The sequence below is a fragment of the Chelmon rostratus genome, chromosome 9 (assembly GCF_017976325.1).
Source record: "Chelmon rostratus isolate fCheRos1 chromosome 9, fCheRos1.pri, whole genome shotgun sequence".
Taxonomy (NCBI): domain Eukaryota; kingdom Metazoa; phylum Chordata; class Actinopteri; order Chaetodontiformes; family Chaetodontidae; genus Chelmon; species Chelmon rostratus.
In genome coordinates this window covers 23,863,982-23,874,992 of record NC_055666.1, presented here as the reverse complement: position 1 = coordinate 23,874,992, position 11,011 = coordinate 23,863,982, and the positions used below count along the sequence as shown (strand labels likewise).

At 39.6% G+C, this 11,011-nt stretch overlaps 2 protein-coding genes across 2 annotated transcripts; both read right to left on the bottom strand.

Annotated features, from left to right (window-relative positions):
* Nucleotides 1–6,766: 6,766 nt before the first annotated feature.
* On the bottom strand, nt 6,767–8,199 carry fgfbp1a (fibroblast growth factor binding protein 1a). Its single transcript, XM_041944703.1, has 2 exons — nt 8,140–8,199; nt 6,767–7,418 (listed from the first exon to the last, which is right to left on the bottom strand). Exon 2 carries the CDS (start codon nt 7,397–7,399, stop codon nt 6,767–6,769), a length of 633 nt encoding a protein of 210 aa, XP_041800637.1. The 5' UTR covers nt 7,400–7,418; nt 8,140–8,199.
* Nucleotides 8,200–9,265: 1,066 nt separating this feature from the next.
* fgfbp2a (fibroblast growth factor binding protein 2a) lies at nt 9,266–10,654 on the bottom strand. Its single transcript, XM_041944642.1, has 2 exons — nt 9,987–10,654; nt 9,266–9,820 (listed from the first exon to the last, which is right to left on the bottom strand). Exon 1 carries the CDS (start codon nt 10,643–10,645, stop codon nt 9,995–9,997), a length of 651 nt encoding a protein of 216 aa, XP_041800576.1. The 5' UTR covers nt 10,646–10,654; the 3' UTR covers nt 9,266–9,820; nt 9,987–9,994.
* Nucleotides 10,655–11,011: the final 357 nt, after the last annotated feature.

Genomic DNA, 11,011 nt, shown 5'->3' with positions numbered 1-11,011 from the left:
TTGTCATTTTTGACTTTTTGATAATGTCCTCTGCATGAGTTAGTGTGCATTCGCTTGGAATTTCAGTAGCTTTTGTTTAATATTAGGGACATTTAAACAGAAAACGGCTGCACTACAATAACGACTGCAGGTGACTTTAATGAAGAATAATGGTATCTATTTGAAATAATTAAATATTTTGTTGTTTTAAAATTGTTTTGCCTCAGTCATATGGCCCTATTATTTACGTACAATGTTAGCAGTGGTTGGTGTTAAACCCTACATGTCAACAGCACTCCCGCTCTCATTAATTAAAAATGAACTGCTGATCCGTACTTGAATTGCAATGCAGCTGTCAGTGGTCAATAAGTAATGGGACACTATTAGACATTTGCTGACTGATGTAAAGACATCCTCTACCTCCATGTCTTTCTGCATGAAGGAGCCTGATGTCAAACAAATTAGGTCCTTGGATCAATAGATGGGAAATGACTTCACTTTGCTGGAATTGTACCACAGGGTGGCAGCACAGTCTGAAATGAGCAGACTGTTTCTTTACATTGTTTTCACTCACAGTGACTTAAGAAATTTAAATACCACTGAAATGAATGCCACTTTAAAGCAATGAAGTATTTTGCTTTGAAAATCATATATCTGGATTTATTTGGGGTCCCTCTTTAAATTTCAAGTTCAAAAACCTTGTTAACCATATTAACTAAACTTAACTTAAAATATATTCAAATTGGCTCAGAGTTCAAAGCGGTTAACTTTATTCGGTATTATTTACTCACCACCTCGTAATATTTTTGATTAACTATATGTTTTCACCCTCTTGAGTCCTTTAATCTCCAAAGTAAAACACTTCTTCCACACTGTCATATGTATCATCGTTTGTCCTGCGGATCATTTTATGCACATGTCCCTGTGATTCAGCCCCTCAGTTGTATTTTATCATTTTAACATTTCAATCTGAACCAGAGTTTAAAATGAAGTTGTGGGTTTGAGACGTGCTTGTCCTGCATATTGCTGTGAACAAGAGTTTGCAGTTATATGAGACCATCACAGCGTCGCTGGGGTTGAAGACATTAAAATATGAAGTTATTTGATTTATGTCTCTGTTATTCCAGCGGGATGCATTCACTGCACCTATTTCTCATTCGAGCACGCAAGTTAGAACTACAAGCTTATTTACCTGCTTCGCTCACACTGTTGTAAATTGAAATCTTAGCTTGGTTTAATGCATTTATCCTAACATTCACTTATACGTAGGCCTATAAGGCAGAAAATAAGCCTAAGTGAGTATTTATAGACGTCTCTGTGGCTCCTCTCCTTATGCTCGTAAAATCTCTGTCTGCCAGACGCTGTGTTATGAGCTACAAAACCACCTTAAGGTTCAAGTTGGAAAATATTTTCATGTATTGGCTTGTTTTTACTTAGAGGTTTATGCTCACTTTGCAGACATGTATTAACTCCAATTCACAGCAAAATGACTTTCAAATTGACTGTCTAGTTGCAGTCATTCAGATACGGAGCTACATTTGTTTTTCTGTTACTGTCTGAGCTTCCAAACTATTTTGTTTCAGTTATTATGTGACTGAGATAAAAAATACAAAATCTGAAGTTTGCACAGCAGAACAGGACTGACTGCTGTATCACAATAGATGTCCCAACTTCTTGAACTGGTGTCTGTGAAGATTCTCAGTCATCCAGGTCAAGGTAAACCGAGGAGGGTTGAATCTGGGGCAACTGGACTTGGTTTCGCTTCTTTAGTTCTAACCGACTGACCAGACATTTAACCTCACGGTCACTGAGACCACTTTGTTTGTTTGTTTGTGCTCCTGGCTGTTGTAAATACAATAAAAAAAGAAAAAGACATTAAGCATATGTTAAATAGTAAATAAGTTGTACGTTTTCAGGACAGGCCTTCAAAATGGCCCAAATTCCCACCAAATATCAGGAAAAAAATAATAGCAATGATAATATAAAAAATAAATCATGTTGAGGAAATATTGAGGAAAAAGTGGATCCTTTTGATTGACATATGTTATGTTTATCGAGTATAATATGTTGTAGAAGTGACTGCTGTTTAATGAGGTAAACCTGAGTCTTCCAGTTTTAATGCTTGTGTTTACTTAAACCTACTGCAATCTTAAACCTAAAAAAATAAAAATAATACACTTTGAACAAAACTGAGTAATTCATCTGTATGTTTTAAGCACATCCTGGTGAATGTGAATGTGGGTGGAGAAGGACCACGTTGATTTGACTGACAGCAAAAGAGAAGAGCATGATTGTTTTACAGCAACGAGATGATTGGCTCATGGTGGTTGTGGCAAGATATGATAGGTTTAACCTGGTCAGCTGATTGAGTTGGAAGTGGGGAAAGGAGAGAGAGAGAATGTGGACAGGCACCAACTATCCTTCATTTGCTTCATTAGTCTACAATAAAGATACCACTTTATTATATGATTTTACTCCTGTGCTAATTTGTTTTTTGACAGATGCAACAGCTGAGATCTGAACTGTGCTACAACACAAAATCTCTACTATGATACGTCTACAGTTTTGGGTGGCTGGTGCAGCCGTTAATCAGTAAGAATGAGTCAGCGCTTCTGTGGCCGGTGGCGATGAGTTGTGACAGTCATAAATGACTCGTGCTTTGTGCTGGACGCTCATTTCCCCTGCAGGAAGATGGTGTAAACCAGCCTGCAATGGAACATTTCATTAATAAAATATGATCAAGGCATAGTACTTTTCCACAGTTTGCTATGGTTATATGACTTCCTTACTAAAAATCTCTGCTCTAATTCAGTCGTTCACTCACCTCCGTTATGGAAATGTGACTGAATGATTTCTGTCAGTTATAGGCCAGTTGGGGTTGCAGTCACAGCGCAGGTGGATGCTGATCTCCTGGTTGCACCACACACTTATCAGTCTCATTTCACGCTAACAATGTGATATTTGTGGTGTTTCATTAATTCCCTTCAGGCCTTTGTAATCTTGGCTCCACTGGCCTTAAAGCTCTTTATAAAGCAAATGCCCATTCACACACATACAAAGGCATTCATGGGAGCATGTAAGCCCGATTGTACACACACACACACTCACACACACATTCACACTGTGCCAAATCTCCTTAGAGTCAGTCATGCAGGAGTGTGTACTCCCTACTTTCAGTTTGACCAAGGCCCACATCTCTCAGCCAATCAGGAGCCACAGGCAGTCAGGCCACCTGTAAGTCCACACCACCAAAAGGCCACTGAGGAAGGATGGTTTTTGCCCAGCCCATAAATGCTGGAGAGGAAGGATGTGGAGAGATTAAAAGTAGCAAGAAGTGCTGAACCTGAAAGCCAAGAACAACACAGAGCAACCCTGCTAACCAGAAACACTTTTATCACAAGTGGAGTCACTGACAGTCTTGATCCAGTCCTAAGAATCTACTGTCCAATATGAAAGATAACAGCATGACACACAGATAACAGATAACAAAATTTACATCCAATGCAATTCAGTGGCAATGCAAGAAGTAGAGTGTCCTTCATATAGTAGGAGGGAAACTACAGGTTTGGAAGTCAGGGTAGTACGGAAAGCCAAGGTGACCAAAAACATCTGAAGGATCTGTTGTTTCTGGCCTCCTGGGCTTTCCATGGATGGTGGGTAGGTTTCAGAGACCAGAGTTTGTGTCCCATCACAGACCTGCAATGAGGATTTGTCTTTTTATTTAATCTGATCATAGTAACACCAAAAATAAATAAATACACTTTTTACAGTGATTATAATAGCATGAGGTTTATTCTAATGAATGAATGGAGGTAAATCAGCTCCCTCTTAAAACTAAAATAGAATGTTTTATCATTACTTTTAGGTACAACAAAGTGTCTAAAATCTGAATTTCTTTGGCTGTAAGTGTTTCTGTTCCTTCATAACTTCAAACAAACCTGCATCCTAACGTTAGATGCTCTGAGTATAACCAAGCTGCATACAGGACTTAGTTACCTCTGCTTTCTCGGACACCATTAAGCTATATATCTCACAAGGTAGCAAACAACATATTCATTCTATACTGGATGCTTTCATCCAAATGCATGACCCTGATTGTCATACAGTACAATGTTGGACAACAATTCATTTAGTGTCTTTCCATTGCACATCGTTGCTCTTCCGAGGGAGCAGAGTGTAGCAGCACTGAACAGTTGGGGGTCATCCAGCTGCTCCATGAAATGTGTTAGTGTTAAAGCAGAGACATTTGTGCTCATAAAAATGATTGTGTATTGGAATATGAAAAGCATTTCAGCACAGTACTGACAATGAACTCTTGATTGTCTTCAACATGTCCTGTGTGATATTATCTCTCATCGTCTCCTGGAGGTTTGAAAGGACAGTTGGTGCCTAATGTGAGACTGTTTTCAACACTGCAGTTGGTCTTTAATCAAACATACAAAGTTGTTAAATTGAGAAAGAACAGGTGTTTTTCTGGCATTCTGGTGTTTTTATAGGAATTGTTTTTACTGGGTGCTCTGTTAAAGCAGTGCTTTGCATCACATTTCACAAACTGCGCGGCACACTCAAAGCGTTCACAGCAGCTGGTGTTTAAAAAAGTTGCTTGAAAGAAAACTCCTCCCTGAATGTACTTCTAAATTCTGCATTCCTGCACTTATTTCCTGACTGCCCTCTAATTTTGCTGCAGCCGCATTGCTTTGTCCGCCTCAGCCGACGTTATGGGATTTCCTACATAGCCCAGAATGCAACCTGCTGAGGGTGTGAACTCGATGGGTAATGCATTAAGTTACAGCAGGAGACGGAGCTGAAATCATGAAGAAAAATAAGAGTCATTACCCTCTGTCAAATCCCAGCATGCCGCGGGGCTGCTCTGCTCCGCTCTGTTGGACCTGCTCTGGGTGGAGAAAGTTGTGTCTAAAAATCTCTGTATGATTGTCTGAATGTTCGCACTGACACTGATGATTTAGCTGAATCTTGACAGGATATCCCATCATATCATCAGATAATTGTCCCGCTCACCTCTGAAAGAAGACACATAAACCCAACAACAAATGTACATTCTGAAACATAGAACACCCTGGAATGCACCTACATTGTGTAACTAAGTATATTTATTCTAGTACTGTACTTAGGTACAATTTTGATGTATTTGTAAATTATTCGAGTATTTCCATTTTATGCTATTTTATACTTTTTCACCACATTTCAGAGAGAAAAATGTTGTCCTTTTCTCTTAACTACATTTATTTTCTTTTAGAGCTGTACTTACTTGTTACTTTTCAAATAAATATGTTACTTACAAAACATATGATCAGTTTATGAGACATGATTACACTGCCAAAAATAGTTGTTAAAATTAGCTCCAACTTGACCAGCAACAGTCTTAAAGTACAGCTTAATACATCAAAAATAGTGATCTAGCAACTGTAGCCATTCTGCATTGTGAGCAATTTTATGTTAAGTACATTTTGTTGCTAATACTTGTGTACTTTTAAAGGCACAGTGTGTGTTTCTCTGTGTCTCTCAATGAAAACAATAACAAAAGGTGTAGCGTGATGATGTCATGAAGTAACGTGGGCTCATGGGAGTCGTTGTTTTTATTGTTAAACAACCACCAGGCATGTTCACAAACAAGGTGATATTTTATTCATGTTACATTTAGTCACGCTCGCTGACTTCCTTCCTCACTCTCTGACCAGTCATCTGGTGTTTCCCGTGTTTCCATTGACAGGCAACCAAATGAAATACACCGTTTCCTTGCCTGGGTTTGAGCCTCGTTGGAAACATTTGGGTTAATGAAAGTACACAACTCAACAAAATATATAACATAGGCCATCATTTTTAGACATTTTAATGAAGAAATGCTACATATCGTGTGTTTAAGTTAAATTTTAAATTCAGGACTTGCACTTGTAGTGGAGTATTTTTATATTGTAGTCATGCTGCTTTTATTAATTAAGTAAGTAATGATTTATATTACTTCCACCACTGAAGATTAGTGAGTTCCATTCATGAACACTTTGCAGCAATGCTAGCTACAGCATATTGCTGATTGAATGTCATGTAAGACATTAATGAAGTTAATGTTTAAAGCAACAGATAAACTTTGTGAATCAAGTGTATATTCTGAAACTGAAATGGAATGAATGAAGTGGAATGATCTAATGATCCTGTTATAAAAGCCAAATATATTGTATAAATCTTAAGTTTCATGTCAAATATTTTTGTTGTTACTTATCTGATACACTTAACAAGACCCTGCTTCTCTTTCTTGATTTTGCAAGTGGAGCATGTGATGTTTTAATGGCTCCACACTGAGAATGTGGATTCAGAGGCTTGTCTGTGCCAAAGTATGCAGGGCAAGGCTTCTAAACATCACTCTGGTTCAATTACTGTGTCAATACCCAACAGGCTCAAACTGCTAATCTCCCAGCAAATACCTTCAGCATGTGCACACACATTTGCAAAAGGCAGGAAAGGGCTTCGACATAAATGAAATTGTAAAAACAGAGTTTATGGGAAAAAAACACCTTTAAATAAACTTACATGAATGTGAACACAAAAATGGAGAGGGGGCTAGCAATACGTTTTCTTTAGAAGCAAAAACCACACTGACAAATCATCAAAAGATAGAAAAAGCATTTATTGAGGGTTAGATAAATACTTCAAATGTGGGCAATCTACATAAATCTATTCTGTGAGAATATATCAGTGAAGAATCTATAATAAGTATTGGTGTGACTGCACAGAGAGCTGAATTTAGTTCAGTTCTTCACTTTTTGCTGTCTCAGCAATCATAATCCTGCACCATAGTAAAGAAGAATGTGCAAACGCTCGACCAGGAGTCGTTGCAGTACTCCTCTGCCAGCTTCTTGTTGTTCGGTTGACAGGACTTGACAGCTCTGGGTGGGGGCAGTGGCATGGAGGGCGAGTCAGTCTTCCTCTGTGCATCGTGGAGTCTGAAATGAGCATCTCTGGCAGCTCTTCTGCACATACCGGCCTTAACCAACGCGTTACTGTCCTGGCACAAGTTCTTTTGCTTCTTCAGCGCCCTGGCCATTTGCTTCCAGTAAAGTTTGACGTTAGAGGTGTACTGGGGACACACAGCTGGTCTGGCGATGTACTCACAGCTGAATCTCCTGTCTCCCTTCTTGCAGGTGACTCCCAGGATGAAGATGTCCTCACCTGTTGCTGCCCAGGTACAATCTGATTTGTCTTTGGTAACGATTTTGCCCTTAATGGGCTGTGCAGAGGCAGATTTGGGTTGACGGCCCACCTTTAGCCCTGGCTTGTCCTTGTGCTGTCCTCTGTCCACCCCTCTTCCTTTCCGTCCATGGCTCTTATGACAGCTGCTCAACACCAGCTGATGAGAAATACAAGCCAGGACCAGCAGGATAGTGACATTGGTGAGGAGAGCCATGTAATCAGCAAAACACACCCTGCAAGAGGATAAATTCAGAATTAGATGTCTAACGTCAAATCCCTTTAATTTCCCCTGCTTGAAAAGAGGCACTTTAATCCCTTATTAGAACTATGTTTTCGAAGGAAATGACTGGCTTTCCTGCAGAGACGTTGTGGGAGTACTCAAAGATTAAAACAGTGACTCTGAAACAAAAAGGCAAGGTAAGCAGGCAGGAAAGTGCTTTACATAAGACATAAAAAGGCATTAAGAAACGGAATGAGACACAAGGCAATAGAAAAAATTGCATAATTGGAATTTAAATAGAGAATAAAAATATGTCTCTTAAGGATTAATTCAGAAAAAAACGAGGAATAAAAAGTTCTGGTGAAATGAGAGATATTAATAAATGACCAAAACTTGTATTTAATAAATGGCCATGGCAGCTTGATTTGGAAGATAGCCTTGGATGAAACAGTCATTGTGTATACAAAGTAAAAGAAGAAAATTTTAGTGCACACACACACTCTCTAACAGAGATATAGCAGTTGTACCACAAGGAATTTAATTAGATAAGTGCCTTATCGGCCCTTAAATTTACTCTAAGAATATATGCATTATAACATTAATACTGAATACTGAAGCAAGCAGCAGCCTACACACACTCTAATGTACAAGTTCTAATACTATACTGATACAAAAGTAATAAGTTAGTGTCAGTTATCAATATCATCAGTTATCATGAAACAGTGATGACTTACCTGAAGTTTTCGGAGTAAACTTCAGTTTATAGTCCTGACACCTGATAGCTGAGAGTTGCCTTCACCTGCAGCTTTAGTATGCTGCTGCAGAACCCAGCCTTCCCCTCCCCTTCACACACACACACACACACACACACACACACACACACACACACACACACACACTTCTCTCCTTGTGAGGACATTCCCTGGCCCCTTAACCTAGCATTACCCATCACAGCCTTCAAACAGCCCTTTAAAGGTGTGTCTAAAAATGAGGACTGGCCAAAACCTTCCTTACTCTCAACGTCTTATACACACATTTGTCTTCACAAAGATAGCTGTACACACACACACACACACACACACACACAGAGCACACATGATTGGATGGCTTGCAAACATTGTTGACTTTTCAGGAGTCAGCCAATGAAAGGGCAGTCTTTTACATGTATTTTTAGTTAAATTCAATAAAGCTTTTCAACATTTAATCAAATTATGGAAATAATACTAGTAAGATCAAATGAAATGATACCACTAAAATCAAAAAATTGCACTTCTTTATCTGGTCTGCAACCAGCGCAGTGACATCTTATTTCTCTTCTAGGTTCTAAATTAGAATTTATTCAAATAAGAAAAAAGGCAAGGTTGTATTTTTACATAAACCTGTAAGCACTATTGAGATATCATGACTAAAATCTAACTAAACTAAAATCAAATCTGTTTTGGCTGATTCAATAAGTACACCTGCTTTATGGAAACTGCGCTTTCAAAGTTTTTATTTGAAACAAATGGAAATAATTATTTTCTTTTAAAACCTTCACTGGACTTGACTTGCACTACCTTGGAACAAGCCAGATGTCCTTGGAGAAAATCACTGACTGACTGAACTTTGTGGTCTGTTTAACTTAAGCAACAGCGGCACCTAAAGGTAAAATGCAATATAGCAGGCAATTCCACTATTTGATGATCATTGTGAGTTGTAGACATAAGATGTAATGTTATTAGCAGACGTGTTCAATCTTGCTATTCTTATGCTATCAAACCTCACTTAACTCAACACATTTAACTTTTTTTTGCAAGATTTTTGTATTTGTTTTTCATCATGAAGGAGCGATAAAGCTATTCAGTACAGAATAATTGAGAATAGTGTTTATTTATTTAACACAATCATTTTCACATACATTATATTATCCTGTCAAACACACCAGTACAGAAATCACTGCCTTTTTCAGAGCAAAATAAAAATATTGGTCTTTCCCAGCAATGTGATATTCAAGATAATATTAAGTGATGCAAGTAGATTATATACAAGTTACAAACATAAATACAAACAAGTGACACCATTAAGTTGTGTGTCTCTTCTGTCCTGGGCCCATATATTGTTGTAATGTTTGGTTTAGCTACAGAAACCCTCTCACAAGTTAAAGTAGTAGTTGCATTCACAATGTGTGGACTTTTTAGAAAAACATTTGTTCTTACACAGTCAAGAGAAGAGGTTTTTCTGCTGTTACACTTGGGAAATGATGCATGTAGAGTTCACTGAGAAATCCTTCAATGGACATCACAGCAGTACCATCCCTGTCCCTGAAGAGAGCGCTACAGTTCTTTTACCATGGGCGAACAAGCTTCTGGTCTGGAATTTCCCTCCCAGGGCCACTTTAATCAGACATCAGAAGTTATCTTCATCAGAATTTTAAATCTGTGAATATAACAGAGGAGAAAATGCATATACAGTTGTAAATTATGCGCATCAGAAAAATGCAGAATGCTGGAGGCAAAGTTGAATCCACAGAGCACTTAGATTAGTCATGAAACAACATGATATAAGCTGTGTGTTGATGAAGAGGCCCAGTACTGCAGCTCACCTTCCTCGTTAATTCCAAACCAAACCAATGACGTAGGAGCAGAGGCCTTGCAGTGACCTCCAGCAGTACTGCCGAGCAATCCTCTTAGCATTGCTCTCCCCAGGAGGTGTCGTTGGTTGTGGACTGGTTCTCTGTGTGGTCCTTGCCCTTGGTGGGACGCGAGTAGCTTTTGTGGAAGCTTGCCTTACAGAATCAGGACTTGTAGCTGCAGGAGGTCGAGGTCTTGCAGGCCTGGAAGGAGCCTCTGGCCATGGCCGGGAGAAGGAAGCAGATGAGAAGACCATTTGAGAATCATTAGTTGCCTTCCTGCACATGTGAGGTTGGATCTGCCTTGGCGCCTGGCAGGCATTGTGGAGCTTTCTGAGGCCCCACATCATCTGGACGAAGTAGTGACGAGGGTTTTTGTTGTAGGAACGGCAGGTGTGAGGCTGGCCCACATATTCGCACCAGTAGGACCGCTTGCTGCTCTGGCACCACAGCCTCAGCCTGGTGAATTCCCCTTGGCCGGTGATGATCATGGTGCACAAGTCATTTTCCTTGGTTTTGAATTTGATGGGATCATCCCAGATGCTTTGTCTCCTGCTGCCGTCGCTCTGAGCCTCAGCCGGCCGAAGGCAGCAGGCGAGCAGAAGGAGCAGAGCGATGGCCTGGGTCCACATGGTGTCAGACAAATGCTGAGTGGAAGAGGAGGAGAGTGGGACTGCTCAAGCTGAGGGCCCCTCCTGCTATTTATTGGCCAAGCAAAGAATTCAGGTTACAAAAAATAAAAAGCAGTCTGACTAAACTTGAATGGGAGGAGGAGGAGAGCAGCGTCATGCAGTTATTGCCGTCTGGAGAAAGCATGAGCTGCATGAGATGTTGACAGTGATGCTCATAATGAGAGTAGAAATAGTTGGACCTGAGGAAATAAATTATGTTAGCTGCATCTTATGGAACAATTTCTCACACATTTTTGTTGCCAGAGGGTTTCTATAATTATGCAAACATCATAGTTTTCAATAATGCTCTTGTGTCTGCTGAGTAAG